Source organism: Struthio camelus, chromosome 2, assembly GCF_040807025.1.
Source record: "Struthio camelus isolate bStrCam1 chromosome 2, bStrCam1.hap1, whole genome shotgun sequence".
Lineage (NCBI taxonomy): Eukaryota > Metazoa > Chordata > Aves > Struthioniformes > Struthionidae > Struthio > Struthio camelus.
Genome location: NC_090943.1, coordinates 6,024,437 through 6,048,370, shown reverse-complemented (window position 1 = coordinate 6,048,370; position 23,934 = coordinate 6,024,437). Strand labels below are relative to the sequence as shown.

Here is a 23,934-nt window from a genome sequence, read left to right as displayed (position 1 = left end):
TGGAGATATAGATCTAGCTTATTTCCTTGCCTTGCAGAGCTGCTAGCCCTGTGTAACCTGGTGTAATCATTGGCTGAAGCAAGAGATAATGGATTTTCTGTGGTCCCTGAATGGGCTATGACTGCATCAACTGTACAGTCCCTGAGTTCTTGGGTGCACGAACCTTGTGAGTGCCTCTGATCCCAACAGCTGACCTTTAACTCTGAAGAAATAAAATATATGTTTTTCCTAGGCACTGCTCCAAATTGGCCATTACAACCTCATGAGAGCTGCTCCCAAACCAGCAGGATTTAAAAGTGCTGACACCAGGGACTGAATGGAGCATGCGTAAGGGCTGTAAGACGAATAAAGGAGCTGGAGCCAGATGACTTGCCTGCAGCACAATCCCACGTGGGCCACTTTGTGTAGCAGACAATCATGGATGAGCATTTCTTTGCCAACTTTTAGCTGGAAGGATATTAGGAAGGCCTCTGTTTTCTCCGTGCCTTTAAACAGAGGTTCTGTAAGAAACCTCCTTCCAGGAGGGTCACTGAGTCTAGTCACTTGCTACAACAGGAATACATATCTAATCTTCATAATTTTACAAGCGGGATGGCTGCTTGCTCTCATTTCTGCAAATGGAGGGCTGTCCCAAAATATCACTGTGCAAGTGTTAAGAAGCCTGATTTCCATCTGGAATTTAGTCCTGGCTTGTTTCAACCCACCTCGCCTTGACTCTCCTTTTATAATGATTGCCCAGCTAACATATTCCTCTGAGAGGAACATATTCCTCAAGCTGAGAGGGCTTGTTTGCCACCTTTTATTAAAGCATTTTCAATCCACTCCCGGTCTCTGGCCACCAAGAAGGTAGGTGGAGGCTAAAGCACCCTATTTTTAGAGGACACCTGACAATTTAAAGGATGAAAGGGCTGATCATTTTCTGCAAACAGAGTATTTCATAGAAACAGGTGCTCAGCTGAAAACAAAGGAGGCCACAGCGGCGTTTCTCTCTATAAGGACCGAGATCTTTCTCTCACCTCATGCTGGAGCAGGTCCTGCGTCAGGGGCCGAGTAGCTATTTCCTGTACCACCAGGTCGTTGTCCTTCTCGTAGACACTGAAAGAAAGAGTCATCGAGAAGAGTCAGGCTGTGCAGAGCTCTCTGTGAGAAGGGCTGGGGTTCGGAGGCTCAGCCTGAGACTTACTGGTAAAGCCGGACATTTGCCTTCTGCAGCTCATCTGCTTTTGTGTCTGGGATGGCGTCTTGGAGCTCTCCACGCCTCTCACCCAGCACCATCTTCATGATTTGCATGAGGTCTGGAGAGTCCTTCTCATTGTCAATAATGCCTATTTGAGCACGGCCACCCCTTTCGCTGTCCCTGATGCTACGAGCCAATGCGAGGCCCTATGTGAGGATCACAAGGGGACAAATCCAGATCCAGACAATGAATTCAGCAAGCATTGCCTCAGAGCTATAGTAATGACTGAGAACTAATAGTCTAAGCTAGATTACTACAGTTCTCTGAAGCTGCCATTGTCTCGCAAATTTAGCTGTTAAAAAATGAGGATGTGTCCATTAAACCTGCTTATTAACTAATTCCCAGGAAAACATTCCTTAGTGGAGTCACTACTGTTGTTTGTTCTTGTAGGGCACAGACATGCAGTAGTCAGAACAAGCATTACGTGTGCATGACTTTACGTAAGCAAATCCAATAACCTTGTGAGACACGATCCGGAAGAGAGACGTACGCATGCTAAGCAGAATAGAAGCCAGAGGAAGCAGAGCTATGGGACCGTGGATGCACCATGATGACATTTTAAATTTAAATGTTTTAAGTTTTCAAAAAACATGGAAATTTTCCACGACAAAAAACTCTGTTAAATGCTAAATAACTAATTAGGCTGAAATCTCAATTTTCCGTAGAAAAATGGATGACGTGTGATTTTTTCACCGTCTTATGACAATAGCTTTGAAAGGGGTCCGCTTTGTTAGGCCTAGGAATTGATTTGCTTGATTGCCAGGCCTAAGGTGAGCCATGGCCCGTTCCTTACAGCAACCTTCCCTCTTCCTGCTCCCCTTCCTCTGGTTACTGGTAGTTTCTTTGTCTCTTCTCCACCCTCACCTGGATCTTCACCTCTTCCCTTGTGTCCTGGCAAATTACCTTCCCTGTGAACCTCCACCATCCCAGCTCTTCAGGGGTCACCATGTGAAGAGTAGCGCTAGCTGCCATTTAACACGTGTAGTGACAGGCTATGAGCTCAATAGCCTATGACCCATTGGCAGATCTTGCTTTATTAAATCTCTATATCTCAGTTCCTCTGTCAATAAAATAAGGATAATGACCCTTTTTAAAGTGCTCTGAGAGCTCTGGATAAAAACTATCCTACCAAGACTTAGGATACACATTCCTGCTTGTCTCATATGGACCGAGCTGGGATTACCTGTGATGCTGTAAAAACTAAAAATTCCTCTACCCCTGGGGAAGTTATTGCAGTTAAAATAACTGTTGCTACTGACTTTTTAGACCCTATCTTATTCAAACTATAGGCCACAGAGGGCTGGAAATGTACGTCCTCAGAGGGAAGTAGATGCTTTTCTGGTGCTGGAGTTAGTGATGTGTCCAAGGCAACCCCTGACACCCCATTTGAGGCTTGAGCACAGCACTTCCCTGGCTTCTGATATCAGCAGATGGAGAAGTAGATCTACCATGATTTTCTCTGTTCGTCCACGTGTCTCTAGCTTTACTGAGATCCTCGCTTTGCAAGCATCTTTCACTGTTTCTTTTTCTTTTCTTTGTGCTTTGTCTCACTGCAGGCATCAAAAAGTAATCTAATAAATGAAGGGGCTTTTGTGCCTGTACTCACCCTAGATTTCTCCGCAATGCTGCAATTGGGTCCATTCCACTGAATCAGCACTTTCCCGAGGTCCAGCAAGAAAACATCACCCTTATTAAAACTGTTCCAGGAAAGCTCTACCTGTCACAAGGACATGAAACAGTTTGGGTTGGAGGGGGTAACAAGAGCCACAAGTCAAGTCATAGGGAACTTGCTCCCAGGAATGTAAGATCTGGTATGCAATGATATGTTCATTTTTCTAGCTAGATTCAGCAATGACACTGGGATTGTAAGATCTATTTTCCCTTTGAATGGATGTGAATAACTCTACTCTTATTAATGCAGGGGGGAGACAGGGTAGGCCTTTGTGAACTGAAGGTGTTCCCTACTCTTTCTCCAAAACTTCCAGTTTTCTAACCTATTTTCTGAGAACAGCAATAAGATAATACCAAACCCCACAGCAAGCTCTTGAAAACTGTCCTGTGGTAGGGGTGCTCAAGCAGAGATGAGCTATCTAGCAAGCAAACATGGTGGAAAATAGGTGTAGGAGGAGAGGCAAGAAGAAATGGTCCATAAGTAGAGAGGTGTCCTGTGCTTACCTCTGTGGCTGATATGTGCTTTTTCCCCTTGACATGAAGAAGACGCTTGATGTTGTACATATTGGTCTCCACATGTTTGAATCCTGAAGCTACTCCTCCCTTCTTGTAGCTGTTGTGGAGCAGGGAACAAAGAGTTCATGCTGGTTAGAAAATAGTTGACCCTCTCTCCTCTGAAAAAAATTCAAGCTTTTGGTGACAAGTAAAAATCTAAGGAGAATATCATCTTAGACTCCCAAAAATGGAACGTCAGATGCTGCTTTGTTGCCTGACTCTACCGTTCACGGTTTCTGTTCGTACAATGATTCTTCATGGTGTCCTTCCACTGGTTATGGGTGTTGTGTTGCTGTCGTGCATCTTGGGAGAAGGTGTGTAGCTGAACAGGTGAGTCAGGGAGGGCAATGGAAACATGATATAACCAAACTGAAAATCTCATCAAGCAAGGCAGTGTTACCTCAGAAATGAAATATTCCTTAGAGATTCAAGAAACATGTTTTGCAGAAAATAAAGATTTTTTTGCTAAAATTTGGTTTTGCTGAAAATGGTTGTTCTATTCAAACTTAGCTGAGGTAGAAAATTGTTGACGTAGGCAGCACAAAAGGCTATTGATTTCAGGGCAGAGGTTTCTAAACAGACCTCTAAACCTACATGCTCTTGATAGTTTGAATTTTAGCACTTCTTTGCCCCTTACTTCTCATTAAGATGACGATAAAAGCACTTTACTGTCTCACAAAGGTCCTGAAGAAACTTATGAGATGTAGGGATGCACAATACAGCCGTACCAAAAGCCAGACTAGAATATAGGATACAGACTAAGGATGGGCTTTCCTCTCAGTTTTCTTCAGCTATTTAAAAGTGAGGCACTTAGGCTCTGTTTATTGCTGGTGGAGACAGACAGATTCTCCTGGAGGAAAGCTATTGGAGTCACCTTCCAAAGACCCTGAAGGGGGCCAAGACCACGTGGCTGGACAAGACACTATCTTTTAGATGTCAGAAGTTCAGTGAGCCAAACTTTGCTTTCAATGCAGGAAAATTACTCTCAGTGTGAGCCAAATCTTCACTTCTCTGCAAAGTGGATATTAGTCTAAAGTGTCCTGAATGGGCATACTAATCTAAAGCATATGGAGGAGAGAGGAAAGATGACCCTAGAGTGAACAAAAGGGAGGCTAAGATGCATTTACAGCAAACATCTTGGAAAACGATCAGTAGAACAAAACAACGTGGTTCCAATCTTAACACTTAAAACTAAATTTTTTTAAATAGGAAATTTTTCTTTTGCATTTTGACCAGATTCAGAACTGGTCCATGTTTTTCAGGTTTTTGAAATGCTGATGCCTCTTGGATAGAGAGAAGCTGAAGGAACCCCAGGGACTGAGACTTGCATTGTTGTGGGGTATTTTACGCTACTCACACAATGCCGTTCCGGAAGTAGCTTTGGAAGGTCTCAGATTCATGTCCCTGCACTTCGCGGTGCTGCACGGGGTCCCCCCCAAGTGCATCGTCCATCTGGATGACGTACAGGGCAGCAGCACCTTGCTCATCCTGGGATGAATCCTTGCCAATCCAGTAATGCAAGTCTGTAGCTGAGCCACGAGAGGTCCTTTTGTTCTGGAAGAGGTGTGAAAGACAAGATTCAGGATGCATTTTCCCTCTCTGGGAAGATGAAGCCCATAGAGGTTTGGCAAAGAACACTGCTGGCCGAGGAGACCTAGTACGAACAAGCGATCATGGGGCCCTTGCCCAGGGCCTTTTCCTCTTCTGCCTTTCTCCTGGGCAATGGGAAGCAGGACTGAGCCCTACGACACTCCCTCAGAGCTCACCCTGTGGTCTGGTCGCCCGTCTCTTGGCCTCCATCACCATCACCCCGACCATTATGTCACTGTTTTCAAGGGAGGGGCATTAGGGACACGAAAAACTGTGTTAGCACAAGGGGGTTCAAAGCTGACCAAAGCCTGAGCAGCCTAGTGACCCTCAGGCAAGCTAGAGCGGAACGTTAGCTCAGCTCCCAGGGCCCCAGTTTGGGAGAGCACCTATGGGGCCTGCGTACACTCTGCACTGAACTATGTTTCTGTCTTACGTACGTTTATGACTCTTCTTATCGTGGAAATGGAGCACCTGTGCAACTTCAAAATTTCATACATTCAATCTGTCCTACTTTTGTAGAGTTTGATATCAAAACTTAAAGGATGTTCTTCTCACAGATCACTTTTTTGAATGTAATATACGCTTGTATTTATTTCCTTGGAGGTACTCTCCTTTCTTGCCCTTTCTCTCTCTTATATCATACTATTAAGGAACAGAAACTGCCTCTGAGTTCCTGCTGACTTGCAAAACAGATATAACTGCAAATAAAGCTGAACCTATGTGTGCATGCTGTGATTCATCTTGTTACAGAAAAACCCAATAGCCTAGAAAGAAGAGGCAAGCGGTCTGAGAACAGGTGTGCTTATTGCTATGTGAGTTGTGCCAGCTATTTTTCGTCACCTGCTGTGTTAAACCCGTTTATCCATGCCTGCAAAAGATAATAAAAACTCATTTTATAAACTGGATTTGACACTATATTCTGTTTCTTTGCTTTATGTAGTTGCACCACAGTGAAAAATACTCAAACTTAAATAAAATAGAACTCAGTTTCCGTGGGCACAACTGATTAATTTGTGGCAAAATGACTCTATTTAATTGACTGTCATTAAAGACGATCAAAGTCCTCTTATCCTGCAGACAATCTTTGTTTGGAGAGCCTCCAGTCAAGAGGCAGAAAGAAGAGTATTTTTACCCTCTTTTATGTGAGGAGAGATGTGGTGTGATTAAGGACTTTTCTACCTGGGCTATATGTTACCTGGGGGTAACATAAAGGCATTTGCACGGTGAATTAGGGCACGAGAGACATTCTGCATAGCTATCCCAGCCTGCTTTCCCCGCTTGACACGGAGTGGATTCGGCTTGCAGAAGAAGACACATACAGGAGGATTCATTTGACTATATACCGGTATTTATGAGCTTTGTAAGACTTTCAAGGCTATCTGAGACTTCTGCACTGGGCAGGTGTGACTTAGGGCTTGCAGGGCATGTGTGCTCCTCCGAAGCAAAAGCTGCAAGGTGGATGAGATACTCATAAGCGTGTATTCAGGTACCTGAACTCTGTCCCTAAATTTAGGTGTCTGCATGTGAGAAAGATCTAAGCTCCCATAAGAGTAAAGGGAAATCTAAGACCCAGCTCGGTAGCTGTCAGAGACGACTTAGATCATCTGAATACCCACATGGGGATGGTGGAGATGACACAAGACTGGCAGGTTTTCTGTTTTCATCTGTGTTTGGAGGCCAGGTGGGACTCCCTTCAGCAAGTGCAGGAAATTGAATCAAGTCCGTAGCATTAAGAAAAGGGGATTCTGCATGAAATCTTCCAAGAACTGTGGTCTGTGGCACAGCTAATCATCAGAGGGCCAATTCAGTTGCCTCAGCCAGGATCCTAGGGCGATTTGAGGTGTTTTGGGTCACCCAGACTGGGCTTCAGGTGCTACCCCAGAATGGTGCAGGTCTCTTGTGTCACAGCTGCTGGCCCTGTGTGGACATCTTGGATATTCCAGGGCCTCTGAAATGGCACAAAACTCTTGTGTTTATAGCTGAATCTATCCCTAGAGGCATGCGGACAACCATTTCTCTATCCTGCAAACGTTTTTGAGGATTCAAAGTAGGTACCCTACCCAAATAATTTGGGCACGAACTTAGGGCCTGGAGGAGCTCTACATTCAAGTCTCCTGTTTCACATGAAGAACAAGAATGTAGTTCACACGCATCCTTGCTTAATATCCTACTTCCTGATCTATTCAATGGTTAGATACTTTGTGGGATATTGGAAACCCAGGTTGCTTCATATGATTTAAGTACTGCATGACCTAGACCTTGCCTCTGTTACATTACAGGTGTGTGTTTATGCGTATTTGGTTATGTGGGACAGTGGAGGCTTTGCTGACACTTGACTTCTGGGAATGTTTGCAGAAGGGATGCTCTGACCCAAGAAGTGGGAAATGTTTCTGATTTCCACAGTGTGGACATCGCTTGATGCAATGGGGTCTGCATTGCTCTGTGCAGATAAAGAGATTTGGAAGGAGGTCCGGGAGCTCAGTGTGACACATCATCCTCCCAGAGAGCTTTAGGAATGCAAGGCACTTTGTACAGCCCAGACTGTAGGGGGCTGGTTATAAGTAGATCTGGAGAAATTTGGGCGGGATATAAGAGGTCTCCTAACGGGGAGAGGGAAAAGGGCTACTGATCCTCTCTGCTGCTCATGTGTCATTAAGTGGCACACCTCCATAACCCACATCATCCCCTTAAAACAAGGCCCTCTAGCTGGCCACCTCTCATACCCCCAAAATACTCTCATGAGTCATAAAAATTTAGGCCTTGCTTTAGTTTGCCAGGAATATACCGGCCATTTTTCCATCTCTGTGCCTGATTCAGTTGATTAGGAAATAAATCATTTTAATAAATTGCTGACTTAAAGGCTGCTCTGGCCTTCTGATTATGCTAAACACACAATATTGTTGCAACAGGCAATGTTAAATTCAGGTGCATGATTAGATGATAGTGAAGACAGAAACACAACCATTTTTATCCTACAGTGCTCTCTCACTTGTGAGAGTACCTGGGGATCAAGCTGGAGCTAAAGAACCTGTTTGCCTGCCAAACAGATTGATGTTTGCTTGCCTTACTTACGTGTAGAATTATGTAACAGTCCCCTTCAAAAAAAGTTCCATAAGCCTTTTCAGGAACAGGAACCATCTTCATGTTCTGTAAGAAAATGAGTTTTTGGGTCATTGCTAGAACTCCAAGAGCTAGCTGATAAGTGTGAAACAGGGCAGCTGGGATGCATGAAACACTAGGGTGATCATTAAGATTGGAGAAGGAAGGACCAAGGAGCTCAAGTGAGGATTACAAGCTTCATGGCACCCAGCCAGTATCAGGGAGTTTCCTGGGGCAGAAAGCTTGTGTGTCTTAAGGAGCTGATAATCACACTTAATTGCTATTAGGGCTACAGTAGGGTTTGAGGATGCAAATACTGCTTTGCCTCGTCATATTTGTTGACAGTTTTTTGCAGATTATTTATTTAGAGTGGGGTGAATCATGGTTTAGCTTGGCAGCCATACATCGAAATGCTATACTGGCACCTCAAACACCTCTATGTCAGCTTTGCAACATGTTATCCTAAGAAAACTCCTAACATCCCATTTCCACTTTTGTGTATAACTAGGAGTAATTGGAAGAGTTCAGACAGGAAGGGCTGAGTGTGGAAATGAGGAGGAGCCCAGATAAGGTCACTCATTAGTATCTGTGGAATAAATCATACAGAGAAACCACACAGACCTGTACTGGCTGGGACTCCTTAGACCAAAGTGAATGAAGATTAAGTGCATTGCTGCAACACTCTGGCAAGGAGTATTAGGGGGTGACCAGGATGACTGCTCAGAACAGCAATGGCACCAACTGGGAGCCAGGCTGGTGCTGTCACTACCAGAGCTGTGTGGTTTTTTTTTTGTTTGTTTGTTTGTTTTTTCCAGCGCATTGGATGACAGATACAAAAGCTGTTTGCCTTTGCTCGTCTAGATTTTCGGTGGTACTGCCAGGGCTGTGCTTGTGGGCTGGGAAAAGGCACTTCTCCTGGGGGAAGTTCTGAAAGTGCTAAGGGTTGAGAAGGGGCAAATGAGAGTGCTGTTATGCCCAGATTGACAAGGATTTTTCACCCTCCTTGCCCCTCTGCAATCCTGTAGATTTAGCACTTGAAGACCAGCAGGCCAGGCTGAAGTGCCCCAGTGCTTGGGTTTGTGCAGGAATGTCTAGGGGAGTGAGCATGTCTCATCCCAGGCTTAGTTTTGGGACATGGTGTTTACTCAGTACCTGTCAGTTCAAGGACCCCTTTCAGCAGCCTTAACGAGCTATAACTACATTGTTAGGGATATATAGCAATTAACAGTGCAGAGAAAAGACAGGCTTGAGGACACTGGTGTGTCTCTCACCCTTCCAAACCACAATTGCACACTGCACTTGGTGCACATCACAGTTAACCAGCCATGCCTACCCAGCGTGCCTGGGTGTGCCACACACCAACACACACACAGCTCTTAGGCCTGATCTGTCTCTGTGGGTCCCTGCAATAGATACACACATTTTTCTGGTGGTCTGACTTGTTTCCTGGCATATGAGCCCGGCCTTTGTGAGTCTATGGTTCTCTAATTACAGATGTGCTAGAAAGCAGCTTAATACAGCATTTGGGAGACAAAGGCAAAAGCAAAGACCCTGGACTGTTTGGAACATAACTAGAACCTGTAGAAGATCACCACCATTTTGGGACACATGTTGGAGACCTTCTCGCTGCTCCCCTGGACTGGTTCTGGGCTTTAGTCAATGTAGCCCCCTTGTTGCAGGGGAGGAACCTCGTCTGCAAAACCAGCCAGAAAGAAGAGGCAGGACTGAGTATGGCCCTGTTCCAAATCACAAGCAAAGATCACCCCAAGTAGCAGGGGATCTCTCATGCTGCAGTATCTCTCCCTGCAGCGACCCACCGTCGGAGTGGGAAAGCTGGAGGTGAGAGGCATATAGACACTGTTGGAAATCCTTCCTTGAAAATTGTGTGCCTTCCTCATGGCAGCTGCCCCACTGCTAGTATAGATAAAGGCTGCTAACCCATAACCCCCCTTCTTGATGCAACAGGTAATTAACTTCAAATGTGCTAAAACAGCTATGCAGCAATTCCCAAAGTGGGTAAGAAAGCCTCCAGTGCTGGAGGAGTGCGGTGCCAGAACATATTCAGTCTCACTAAAATTAATATTTCCTTAGTCACTACTCTCCCTGTTTTACAGGGAAGGGAAGCAAACCATCAAGCAATAACATGTTGAAAGTTGTGTAGGGAGGAGGGCAAAGCTAGAAACTGGGTCTTCCGTTTCTCATGGCTGCATCTTTCCTGTAAGATCATCTTTTGGTAAGATCATCTTTTTGTCAGATCATCTTTTTGTAAGATCACCCAGACTACTTTGAGCATATCTCTTTCTGGAAACAGGCACACACACACACGTGCGCACGCACACACACTCACACACACACACGACATATGAGGTCACTCTCCTCTTATTGTACCTCTATGCCCCATATCTGGAGTCCCAGCTTTCTCTCGATAATTGGAAGATTTGAGTCACCGTCTGTCATCCTGTCCCCTGAGCTGGAAGGGAAAGTAAGAACAGAAAAACAGAATAACTATAAATAACTACATAATTGGATACAATGGTAAGTGAACTGAGACTGAAAGTGTTTGCTTTGGACTTTCTTGCCAAACCAGTTTGATGTAGACACTTATGATTCCCAGTTAGCACTGCAGCCCAAAGACCTGGCTCATCGAGGTGGGATTTATCTGATCAAGTGTAGACATCTACATCTGAGCTAGGCACCTGGATTGCTCTTATAGTCAGTGGAGACTTAGATATTGGAGGTAAACCACACCATAAAATGTCTGTGCCTCTCTGATGACTACGAAGAGGATAGACCAGCTCAGCTATAGTTATTAAGAGTCAGGAGGGATGAACTCCCACTCCCAGTGTATCCATGCTCATGCTGGAGGACAAGGAAAGTGTGGCATCCAGCGAAGCATGGATAGGACACCATTGTCCTGGTATGGGACTATTTTACAGACGTTTGAAAAGGTGGAAAGGATTCGGCAATGAGCTCAACCTGGCCTCAGTACTGCTTTATTCCCGCAGTTGCATAAGAGGTGACAGGGACAACATAGGACCTGCAGGAGACCCATGCTGTCCTGGAGCAGTGACTGGAGGTCAGGCCAGGTACCCTGGGCCCCTGGCGACCTAGTGAAGGGAGCCCTTCCATTTCAGGATGACAATCAGCTCTAAATTAAGACACCTACACATAGGTGTCTCAAGGTAAGGAGCTCCAGACTTTAAGCGCCATTAAAAACAAGGGAGACCTAGTTAGTGTAGTCAGTAGAAAGTAGGGAGTGATTCAGATGATGACCCAGACGTCTACTTTACGCATAGCTGAGCAGGTCCCTAGGCTCCACTGCCTGTATGAGGAAGTAGTGGGTTTCAGTTGCCCACGCAGAGGTCTACAGGGATGCATGAGATGCTCTGGCTATCTCCAGCTACCGCTCTTGAAGGGTAAAGGGCTCCTATTCATCCTTTATCATATCTGCCAGCTGTGAAAAGTAAAAGGGACTGCCCTTGGTTATGCTCCCCATTGCACTGCTTGGATAACTTTTTTGCTTGAGAAACGACTCTCAAACAGAGCTGTTTACAATACAACCTTCTGAAGCAAATCAAAACCAAAATCAGCTTATATAAAAACACTGGGTCGTATACTAGGAGAGCTGGTTGGCCCATGGGACCCAGCAGGTGCCTCCTGGGCAGCTTGGCTCCCCTGCAGTGGCCACAGCACAGACCGTTTGTGTAGGAGCGACAGCCATATCAGCCGTTCAGTGTGAGTCAATCCTGCTCAGAAGTCAAGGCCCAACTTTGAGAGAAAACATGGCTCACTGATTTCTGTGTTCTGCATTCATTTGCTTTACCAGTATGCTCCTCTGATTTACATTTGCTTATAACAGACTGAACTATTGTACTGTGTTAAAAACAACAACAACTTGATTGACTGCATTTTTTTTCTCTGCCGCTGGATGACAAAGCTGTACTGATTGGTGGCCATGGCCTCTCCTGCATGCTTCTGCTCAGCCGTAAGAAAGTGCCTATCAATCAGAAGGAACTGTACTATTGCTGAACATGAACTTGACAGAATACCTAAACCACTGCCTCCTAGCATCACAGGAAAGCGGCAGCTGGCCAGCTGTAAAACACAGCTGGCTTCGTGCTTATCCCGCTATCCCAACCTCTCCTGTAAAAAAGTTAACCCAGAGGATCCACAGATTCCCTGAGCTCAGGCAATTTGGTTGGATAAAGCCCTCCAAAAGTCAGCTACACTTTACAGACTCTCATGCAAACCCCTCTGATTCAAAACAGGGATTCTCAACTTCTTCTACTCCTGGGGCTCCTTTCTCTGTTGGAAACCTCCCTGTTAGCTCTGGTCCCCACTTTTCTGGGAAATGCTGTCCTTCCCCTTCTCCTTAGTCATTAAACTGGGGAGAGACTGTGAAACACAGACAAGATCAGTTATTTCTTTGGGCTTTCCAGCTTCTTTAGGACTGTGGCCAATTTAGACATAATAGGAATATGACTTCTATAATCAGATAGCTCATTCCTTTAATTTTTTAGTGTAGATTTTTAATCAAACGATTCCATAAGTCAAATCCTGCGCAGATACAAAATCTTGTATTCATGGAGTGCAAAACTCTCATCTGTGCTAATACCAGGAAGGGTAGAAACTTTTCTAAATTAAAAAAAAAAAAAAAAAAAGACTTTAAGAGGCTTAGGTTCACTGTAGGGTTTGAACAGTGATGTTCAGGTCAGTTCCTTCCTCAACCAGGCTGGTTTTGCCTGGTGCTAGGTGAAGCGTGAACCAACAAGAAGCATGAGTCAGCCTCCTCAGGGGCAGGAATCCACTGGAAAAGGCCAGCACCACTTCAAAGGACAAAAGCTGGTTATGGGGAAGGTTTTTGCTTCCTCATACACAGAAACAGTTTTATCATGAAAGGGGGCAAAGAGAGGTATTAGTGTAGCCCTTCTGCTTTATCCTCCCCATTAGTAGCATGCAACTATTCTATTTCCACTTCCATGGCCAGCTACTCTATGTCCACCACTTCCAGGGCCTCTTGTGCCCCTGGAAAGTGAAGACAAGTTCACACCAGGCAGGACCAGGCAGGGGAGCTCTGTCTTACAGCTGCTCTGCTTGGTCAACACCACTCGCTTAAGATGCTATCAAATAAGCTGCAAAGAACCAAACATTTCTGGCAGGTGAGGACAGAATGGAGGTGGCTGACATCTTGGTGCGATGTTATTGCTGGAACTGGCTTCAGAGTCAGTTTACGTGGATGAGAGCTGCTAGCCTTCAGAGCTAAAAGCAAAGTCTCTCACAACTCGACCTAAATAACAAAGCTCGTGGATCAGGGCAGATAGGTCTCATCTCCATGCCTGCCTGCTAAATCTGATCCCCATCCCCACCACTAACTAACATGGTGTAGGGAAGAGCTTTTGCTCCGGGAAGGGTTAGATGATTAATTAAGTATCAAGGTCACTCCCAAGCTTAGTTAATAAATAACAACTGAAGTGGAAATGCCAGCAATCACTTTTTCATTTTAGTCAGCCTGGTAGGTGCTGAGAAAGCAGCCTTAGTAGGACATTGGTTCAGGCAGACTCAGGCTGTTTGGATGTGGAGGGAAAATAAGGACTCAGAAGGGGGTTAGGAGATCATTTCAAACTCCCGAAGTACATTCTGAATTAAGTCTGATTTGGCTTGTCTGGATTTTGGCGGTATGCTTACTCGGCTGCAGTCATGGTAATAAAAAAAATCTGCATGTGATGACTAATGCTCTGTACAGCCTTGGGAAAATAGGAAGCAGCTGTGGCTGCAGCCTTTCCAGGCTGAAAGGCCTAATTATTGGGAATATTTGGATGGGCATTAGATGAGGTAAACTAGGGCTGTTGAATTGCTATCATTGTCTCCGTTATAGTTGGGCATCTGGGTCCAACTAGGTGCTATTTTTTCGTCTGTGCAAAGGACAGCAGTTAACTCTTATTTTTCCCGTGGGAATGAAATTTAAGGTTGAGTTACCTTCTGGAGCGCATCAGTTACTGATTGGAACCGTTGCTTTGAATGTTAAATATTAGTGAGCGTTTGTCCAAGAAGTACAGTACTCAAGCAATCTAATCCATCTTTTATTTTCTGCTAGAGCAGGAGAAAAAGTAGCTTTCATCTCACATGGAAATGATTGGTATAGAAGTTCAGCAATGGGGCTTGTCTACTATCTCATGTTGTCACACGATCAGTCACGTTATCAAACATCCTCCTCCAGCGTCTTGGCAGGAAGACAAAATTTACGTGGATGAGAGCTGCTAGAACATACCTGTGCATACATATATACTGTCACGTGTCTATTGGTGACAGCTCCTCACCTTTCGCACAATCACAGGAAGGTTTGCAGTCAGAGAAGCTGAATCGCATTACCCACATTGGAGGTGCTGGAACATGGTGACTAGGCAGAGAATAGGATATGTGTTTTGGGGTGTGGCAGAAAGGAAAGAAGTACAGCTCGGATCACCCTCCTCCTCTAGGTCCCATAAAATCCAGATTCAGGAGCTCATGTGTCCAGCATGTCAAAGAGAGAGCTGTGCACAGGCATCTACGGCTGCAGGAGAAATCTAATCACAGAAAGCATTTCAACTTGCTTGAAAAGAGCTGTTGCCTGGCAGCTAAAAATAAAAAAAGCCTCGAAATAAGATGCTGTTTCTGATCGCGGTGGGTAATTAAATATTGGAACAGCTTATTAGGGAAGCTGGCAGGCTCACGATTACTTAATGTCTTTAAAATGAGATGGCTAAATGGTGAGGGTGTGCTCTCTGGCCTTGGATCCGCAAGGTCTTTGAAAGTGTGAGCCTCTGCTCACATGCTTCCCTTGCAGGGCCTGCAGGGGACAGCAAGCGGTGCCACCCCTGGCTCACCCACAACCCTTTTGGTTTGGCAATATGGCAATAGCATGGATTAAATCTCATGCTTCAGGGCTTTGCCTGGCCACCTCCACAGGTCAAAGAAAGATCCTCCTATCCTTGATACTGAATCATCTGGATGGATTATGCGGGGGTTGAAAGGTTTTTTTAGTCTTCTTGTAAGTAGAGATGGATCAAAACTTGACATGGGGCATCAGGTAAGGTGAACTAACGTTATGAAGAAACCTCTGGCTCACCTCTTCAGGGCACTGTGTCTGGAGCTAAGAATGAATTTTTCCTGAGCTCATACTGGCAGGTTTTCACCTTTCTCTGTGAATGGCTGTCAGGGATGGGCAGAAAAAACCTTGTCCAAGCATCTACCTGCCATCACAGGAGACTAATCTTTTCTGTTCTTTGCTCATGGGGCAAAGTCTGGAATGGTGAGGACTGGGATGAATTTTCTGAACTGAAGTCTGGTCAGATTTAATGTGAGGGGAAAACCTACCTTCACATGTTTCCCGTGAGCAATAACCAGTTTGGTCAGTCTGACATAAGCTGACCAGTCTCTCCAGGACTCAGCTGTTGCATCTCTGGAATCCTGGGAATTTAACCCCTCTCCAGTTGCAGTCCCAGGATGTTACTGAGAAGCAGACCTTTGGCTCAGTGTCCCTTCCCACAAGCAGTGCCTTCACCCCTGTCCATTTCTAACACCTCTGACTTACTTTGTAGCTTAAACACAGTTTTTTCCAGAAACTCACTGACGCTGTCAGCCCCTTGCGAGCTTTGCACTATCCTCTGAACATACTATCGCTTCTTACTTAAGAGAAAGGAGCACAAGAAATAACACCTTACAATGAAACAACCACCTTCCCAGGTGCAACAGCTCTCAATCTGTACCTCATCTGTCTCTTCAAATCCCTTGGAGGACATTTGATTTAGACAGGCAGGCAACTCACAATTTATCTCTGCTGATTTTGACTAGTCCCTGCAGCTGCCTCATTTCCACCTGCCATAAATTCTAGCTCAACACTTTGCTCGATCCAGAAATTCTTGCTCATTTCTACACACTTCCCTTTATGACCTCCTTCATCCTCTGTCTTGATCTTACTTCTGGTAGCTTTCCAGGACGTTGATCTTCAAGCAGATGGTCTTGGGAAACTGATTTGTATGAGCAGATTTTCCCAAACTTTCCATTTCAGAATCCTCCCTTAAAAATTTTAACAACTGACTATTTTCCGTACTCTACTGGGAACATGCTGTATTGTCCAAACAAGCTTCTCAACAATGTTAAGAACTACGTAATGACTATTAAATTGAAAAGTCTTAATACTGGCCACAACTCCCAAGGCATGCAAACTGAATTTCCACATTCATAATACTGCATGGAGAGACCATAATGCTCAGCAGTGACTGGCACTAAAAATGGGAGATTGAACTGGCTTAATACGGAGGCAGATAGATAGTCTTTGCCTTGGTGTCCTGCGGAGAAGGTCCAAGCACCCACCCTGTTCTTGGCTAACTGTTTTCCCATGCAGTCATTCTCCTTTGGCTTTCTTTAAGGATGTCTTTGAAAACTACAATCTCTCTGAGGAAGGTGACATCTCTGCATGATGAGGGGGGCTTCCCCCTTCGATCAGTCCCATGACCGATACTGAACTCTTTCAGTGCAAACCTACCAGCTCTCTCTGGGCCACGGAAAAAACAAATAAACAAAAAAAACGAAAAAAAAAAAACCCAGCACCACGAGAGCTCCTAAAAACCTACTGTGAAGTGCCTTGCAGCAGCATTGCCCCTGGTAGGGTGCCAGGTGTACTACTTTCGAATAGTAAAAGGAAGATTGACTCAAGCCTGCTTCAAAGGTATCCATTCCACGTTCAGCTTCTCACGATGAGGTTAGCCAGTCAGTAAGGGTACAGAGCCATCCCGAGGGAATGCAAAGCATGAAGCTTGCCAATTCACTACGAATAAATCTCTCCTTTCTTTCAGATCTTCCTCCCATGGTGAAAGGGAAAGATCACTGGCTTCGGACCAACACTACTCCAAAGGCAGGGCTTCATGCCACAGTGAGGACAAGAGATGCATGCAGAAGGCAAACAAAGCTGGAGCCGTTTTAACTCCTTTTCCTGGTTTCCAGAGAAGCAGCTCAGGTTAGAAACATTCTCAGAAACTTCTAATTATTCACCACCTCCAGGAAAAAGATTACGATCCTCTCCCACATCAGCATTTGAATGGAGCATTATTTAATCTACTGGCTGTGGGGAAGTAATACCGACTACTGAGATATCCACGAAAAGGGCATGTATGTTCGGTCATGTGTACAACAGCTTCCTGAGCCCTGTGCAGTGCCTGAGTTTCAGAGGTTTATGGGGAGGGTATGGCAGCTGGATAGTCGAGAAGAGACCCCCAAAACAAGACATTTTCCCACCTGAAATGGAATACCTGCTTCTTCTTCAGCTAACAACTGCCACTCATCTTTTGAAGATGCATTAAAAAAAAGAAAAGAAGAAAGGAAACTTTGGAGAAAAAAAAGTCAGGCCACTGCTTCCTATGGAGGATTAGAAGAGTCTGGCCAAAACAGAACTACACCGCTTTGGAGAAAGATTAGAAAAGGGCTCAAGGGCTGGGATTCATCCACCCTCAGGCAGATATCTTGGGTGCTTAAGTCAGAGGAAGACTCTTTCAGGGTGGTTCCTCTTATCCCAATATAGGGTCTAAGGCAGGTCTGTTGAATCTCGGTCAGGAGGGACTCAGTGTCTTCTCAATCTGCCAGGGAAAGTCTTCAGTGGGGGGCTCAGCCTTCCTGCTCTGCCCCTCACCTCTCCCATGGGAACTTGACCCCATCTGTGGTGCCCAATGACCCTGTCTGCAAGCTCTGCCTGAGTGAACTGAACCAAACAACATCAAATATAGTTAAACCCAGGCTTTGCAAACTGAAACCCTCAGAAAGTTTCGTTGAACCTGAAGGGTGTTTCCTCTACAGGGCTTTCTGTTTTGTCAGGCCATGTTTTCCTACGGGTTCCTTTACTCTGGGACTGGTGCTATAGTGACATGCCTAATTGTCTGTCCGAATCTTATTGGTTTTGGTTATCTAGGTTTCTGTGAGATTCCAAAATTAAGAACCATTTTTCAGACAGCGAGCACCAGTGCTCCTCTGGCCCATCCTCTTTGAAAACCAGATCTGAGAGTTATGATCTTTGCTTACTGAATATAATAATTTTATATTTATCGTGGGTATGTGCATATATGTGCATGCACACACATGCACGTGTGGGTATGCAAGATAAAGGGCAGGTTTTCCCTCATGCGCTGTTTAAAAAGTGCTGTTGCACAAGTCCCTGTTATCACGACCTTTGTCTGACTGTGGAATGTGGCTCCATTTAGACCAGCTGGAGAACTGGTTCCCAGAGTATTAGCTTGCAAGTGGGAAGTGGTAAGATTAATATTAACTACCAAATGGAAGGGACCGTTCCAGTCTTGTTCCAGTTTAGACTTGCAAGCAACACATCAAACTAGGACAGGAGGACCCAGGACTTCTGGATAAAACAGGTTTATGCTTTGGATTGCAAATGAAATAACCTGGACCCAAGTGGGGCACTCTGCAGGTAATTCTGCGCTTTCCTTGCTGGCATGGCGTAAAGCAATGGATTTATGGAGGATGCAGTTTCATTTCTTGAGCTGCAAAGGAAAGCTTGTCCTTTGTCTTGTGGCAGAGGTGTGTCATCAAACATAAACACCTCGCTTGTGCCCAGGCAAACAGATACTGACCAACCCAAGGCAGGCTTCCTCATTCAGAGCAGGGTGCTGAGTTAAGGTGTGAGTTCTCTTACACGAGCTTTTAAGTCTTTGAAATAGAGTCAGACTTCCAGGTGACTTCTCAGGAGAACACCAGTAGCACCCTGCTCTCTGTCTTTTCAGTGGCAGTCACCAGTGCTAGTGTTATCCTCTAGGCTTGTGTGAAACAAGAGGGACATCCAGCACGTTGTATGCAGTGTGTTTATTACTGTTTGGTTCACATTTTGCGACACAAGGTGGGTTGCAAGATCATGCTTGGCTCTCCTCGGTGAGTTGTGGACGCTGGTCACAGTCTGCACCTCCTTCACCCCACTTTAAGCGATTGCTCCTTGAGGAGATGTCTTCCCACCATCCCATCTTCCTGTTGTGTCTCCTTCCTGGAATGGCTGACCCACCCTTTGGTGGCTATTCTCTGTCACGGTAGGAAGCGGGTCAAGGAGAAAAGAGGGCAAGTAGAGACAGGATGGATTATGGGGAGTAAAGGGCAGATGGATACGGGACAACGAAGGAGCGTAACTTTGCCTTTGAGGTCCCATCAGCTGTATGATGGATGGCATTAGTACATTACAATTTCATGAGCCTGGATGCTCTGCGCTCCCGAGTACAGCTCTCAGGAGACGCTGCAGGGCAAGAAGCGAAGCCACAGCCGATGGGTCTGTGCATCTGTGTCTACCCAAAGGCTTTCAGTTGGCATAAAAAGGGAAATCTAGCCCATGCAGGACCCAGCATGGAAACGCAGCAGGAGACTGTGCCATCCCATCTTGCAAAATGGAGGCCAGATATGAGAAAGTAGCAAGCTAACTGCGTAGAGCCAAATGAATAAAACATCCCTACCGCAAATCGTGCAGACAAAATTCTTTCATCAAATGTCCCTGTTCAGCCTGTGGCTGGTATTACAGTATGCTGATTGAGCACACTCAGGCTCACCTTTCCTCACACTCTGAACAGCCCCAGGACCTGTACTCCGATAGGAGACCACCTGGGAACCGAAGACACCTCCACCAGGAGCCAAGCAGTCGTGGTTGAACACTTGGTGAGTATCAGCCCACAGAAACACACTGAAGGGACTCATCAGATCCCATTGCAATTGCTGAGCTGAGACACCAGAAAAAAAATTAATATTACCTCAAAGAGGGCTTTTCAGATTAAGGTGTCTGAAAGAGCCTTAGAAAGAGTTTTCCTCCAGGACCTCCTTCTGTACTCAGAACTGCCAATGGGGGTTTTGTCTGAGCGTAGAGAAGGGTACAAGACATCTGAAAGATTCAGGATGGGTGGGATTTTTTTCAAACCAAGACAGTTATTTTGTAGATAGCAACAAAATATAGTAATTTAGGCTCTACCACCCTTCCGAAGAGAAGGTAGATATCTCAGTAGTCTTGATTACCCAGAACAGGATATGATTTCTGCCTGTTTCCTACCTTGTTCAGCTGTTTTTCTAAGAGTGGTTTTATATAAAGGGCCATCCAGAAACCTATTCTTTCTTTCCTGGGCACTGCCACAGCACATTTTTAGGTAGGAGAGGTCAGCTGCTCTGAATAGCGCATTCCACAGGAACTGCCGTGAACAGAGCTCAACCATGCAATTTAACATCCCCCCCTATGTCTTGTGTGTTTGACGTGGCTATAGAGTAATAACGAGTTTCTCTGTTACTCTACCAAGCACTGCACCAGATAAGCATGAATAGGCTTAGATAACGAAGGGGAAAAAAAGAAGGTAGGATTTCTGTTTCAAGCAAAGATCTTTGGAAATTAGGGCAACTGGAGTAAATGCACAACATTCTCTGTTGAAAATTAACATTACAGCTGAGAAGATATTTCAGATTGAAGGTTGTCAAAGACTTACAGACAATATTCACCCCTTCCTGCATTCCTTTTACTCTCTAAATGGTCAGTGGAAATGTATAATCATGCAGGATAAATTGTAATTAGGCCCTTTTCCAGGGTTGTATTATGTGGAAAGGGAGAACATGAAAAGAGGAGCTTTAACAGCTCTTAGGAGCACATATTCCCGTGTGACTGTGCAATGTCTATTTGCCTGAGAGGCCAACAGAAGCTGAAGAATATATATGAATAAACGAAGAGCTAGAGTAGAGAGATTTTGGATATGGGATGCCCATATTAACGTCTTTACTTCCTTGCATGGTTGGATGTTTCATACATAACAGAGCAGCTCCTAGAGCAGACATTGAAACCCATTAATTTGTTTTGGTGCAGTCACATAGAACAAATTTCAGAAGGCTGAAAATGTAAGCGAGCCCTGTGATGAACAAGGGACCTTGAGGAGGGCTGTTTTCTAGGGGTGGCTAAAGCAGAGCTTGGTTAGATAGGGCAAAGGCTTTCACTGAGACCCTGAGCTTTTCACTGCGACCGTTCATTGCACAGAGCTCTGGATCAAAAACTGAGGAAGGGGTTTTGGTCCAGTAGGATATGCCTGGCACAGAGCTGAACATCTGCCTCAAGAGGCAGAGCTTCACTTGGAAACAGCAGGGTCTTAACTTGGTGAAAGGCACGATTCCCTTCCAAGCACAAGGCAGATGCTTAAGCCGGTCACTTTCTCTACCAGGGACAAATGAGTGCCACATGGGCAGTGCTGGTGAAACAGATTCCAGAATGGATCCATCCCTCTATGAAAGTGAGCCCAAAGTCAAGAAGGTCTCAGAGGGTGTCCTCCACTCATGCAAGTCCCTGATCTCCCCGGCCTTCCAGAGCAGATGGCAACAACTTTAATGCCTAAAGTCCAGAAAAACATGCAGTGCTCCGGGAAACAATCAGCAGAAATTGTGAGCATCTTCAGCATCTTTGGCCATTCAAGAGCAGAAATTTGTTATCTCAACCTAACTAGGGGCCCCAAGATCTTGAGGAAGGCAAAGACCAGGGTGACACCATCTGCAGCCATGGCATGAAACCTTTGCTCCCGGCTGGGAGACCTTGGCAACCGTTGCCACAAAGTCTTGCCTGGGAAATAACGTCATGAGACCTACGTTGCCGCTAGTGAGAGGGGAGTTGGAGCAGGAAAAGTGCAGCTTGTTTGTGGAGGGAGGAGGGGAGATTCACCTGGCTCAGCCAGAAACAACATGGCGGAGCAGCCAGCGCTTCCCTGATCTGGACTGCGCTAGCTGGTGCCTGGTCTTGCGTTTTGCAAGCAGTGAGCTCCCACCTCGCACTTGTGCCTGAGTGACACGGTATTGTGAAACCTTGCTGAAGAAGAAGGCGGATGCACTTGGATTGTCTAATCACTACTTTGCAGGCTCTAATCTATCCATTTAGCTGCAGTGTGTAAAGAGTACCTGGATGATTCACCACCTAAGTACTCACTCTTGTGGGGCCAGTTTGCTTCAGCTGCTGTAACATTTGTTTACATGTGCGCTAAGGTAGCTTTGAATAAATGTGAACCTCCCACAGATGCTAATTCATATCCTTTCTCCTTTGTGTTAAATATTTATGTTCTTCATCGACACGCCTAAGAAAAATATTGGCAAGAAAGCCTCAAGCTTAGCTCCATTACAACTCAATTTTTTCTTAGCACAATTTGCATCTCAAATGAACAGGATGAGAAAACACCCTACACTTGTAGAGCAAAACAACCCAGCATTCAACCATTAGCAGATTTATGGATTAGATCTATCACAAAGAACTTCCAATGACTTTTTTTCTTGCTGTCTGCGTACATAACCGCATTCCAAAGGAATTCAAGCTTTAAGCAAATCCCCATGGCAGCAAAACATAAAACAAACTGGGTTAGAACCAAACACTTTTTGCTTGTTGTGTGAAATCAAAACTGTTCTCTGCAGAGAACTAAACGAAAAGCATGTGTCCTCGGAGCAGCATATGCTGATGCGTAGAGTGGCCGGATTGTCAGAGATCTGAGAGATCTACTCATTCTAAACCGAAACACAGTACCAGACATGGTGTAAATCAGGATGGCCTCATTCTTTTCAGTGAAGAGATCCTGGCTTATACCAGGTGAGGTTTTTAAAAATTAAACTCAGTAATTCTTTTGGGTTTTTACAATCCCATAGAGTAAAAGTGGTCATAAAACAGTTCTGGCCTTTAGAAATAAAACTGAGATGGTTACAGTAAAGCTGCTTACCTTACTAGAAAGTGTGCAGTGTCCTCACAGGTCCCTCCTCTGCTAAACTCACAGCCTTCTCTCCTCTTTGGCGAGCTGGTTTCAAGGCACTTTTGTTTGCTGTTCTGCTACCTTGTCAGCTAGGGAACAGCAGCGTTCGGTAATTCAATCCTCTACTTAACTACAGACACTCCTACTCGGAGATCACACCCATTCCCAGGCTCACGGAGGGACAAAGAGGGAGCCAGTATGAGAGAGTTTCAACCAATTCACTCTCCACATCCAATATCCACCAGTTCTCAGTTCTTGCAGCCCTAACAGTTAAGGGTTGCTTTTATTAGAAACCTGTTTTATCCAGATTTAAAAGTGTAGGGCTTTTTTCCCCCTTTTTCTCCAGGTCTGTTGGACAAAGCGAGGTGGAGTGCTGTTCAGGACTACATGAAAAGCTGGGTCCAGGAGTCCTAGCCCCAACTGCTGACACTGAAGGGAGAAGACCTGGAAGCCAGCTGCTGAAATGCAGTTTGTCCGAGGCGAGACAACCTGCTCCCATGCTCCTTGCAACGCAGAAGTCAGCCTTGCCGTGCCCACAGACTGGAGCCCTCTGTGCAGCCCTGGGAAAGGTGGAGCAGGGGTGATGCTTGCCATGAAGATTATTGGCTGAAATGGGCACACGGCAGAGTAGTAGAGCGTGCAACTGGGCTGCCCTCCCAGGAGAAAAATAATGATAAACCAGAAAATCCCAGAAAGGCTGGCAATGTTTGCTACAGGCGCCTCCCACAGCAGAAGGCTCTCCTCTTTGCTGGGAAACACTACAGCTGACGGTTCAGAAATTGTGCTAGATAACTCACAAGGGGTCTATGTATGTGTTGCTGTCTGCTATAAGCGATAAACACCCTTGCAAAGCCGAAAGTGACTAGAGGCCAAAATATCACACTGCAGCAGGATGGTCAGGGCACTCAGTGGAGGAGGGGTTTCTAATTCTGATTTTGTTCATTTCCTTCCCTCTGGCTCTGCCCGTTCAGGTGTCAGCATGCGTGGACAGAAATGTGATGCTTACTTCCTCTGTACTTGGAG

At 45.4% G+C, this 23,934-nt stretch overlaps 1 protein-coding gene across 1 annotated transcript in view; it reads right to left on the bottom strand.

Annotated features, from left to right (window-relative positions):
* VILL (villin like) overlaps positions 1 to 23,528 on the bottom strand; it is a 38,530-nt gene extending 15,002 nt beyond the window's left edge. The window contains exons 1-8 of the mRNA XM_068934152.1: positions 22,882 to 23,528; positions 10,541 to 10,622; positions 8,126 to 8,200; positions 4,821 to 5,017; positions 3,413 to 3,521; positions 2,844 to 2,954; positions 1,184 to 1,383; positions 1,017 to 1,095 (exon numbers count right to left, since the gene is read on the bottom strand). Coding sequence (XP_068790253.1) covers positions 1,017 to 1,095; positions 1,184 to 1,383; positions 2,844 to 2,954; positions 3,413 to 3,521; positions 4,821 to 5,017; positions 8,126 to 8,200; positions 10,541 to 10,609 — 840 coding nt within the window. The 5' untranslated portion in view covers positions 10,610 to 10,622; positions 22,882 to 23,528. The remainder of the gene's footprint in view (positions 1 to 1,016; positions 1,096 to 1,183; positions 1,384 to 2,843; positions 2,955 to 3,412; positions 3,522 to 4,820; positions 5,018 to 8,125; positions 8,201 to 10,540; positions 10,623 to 22,881) is intronic.
* Positions 23,529 to 23,934: the final 406 nt, after the last annotated feature.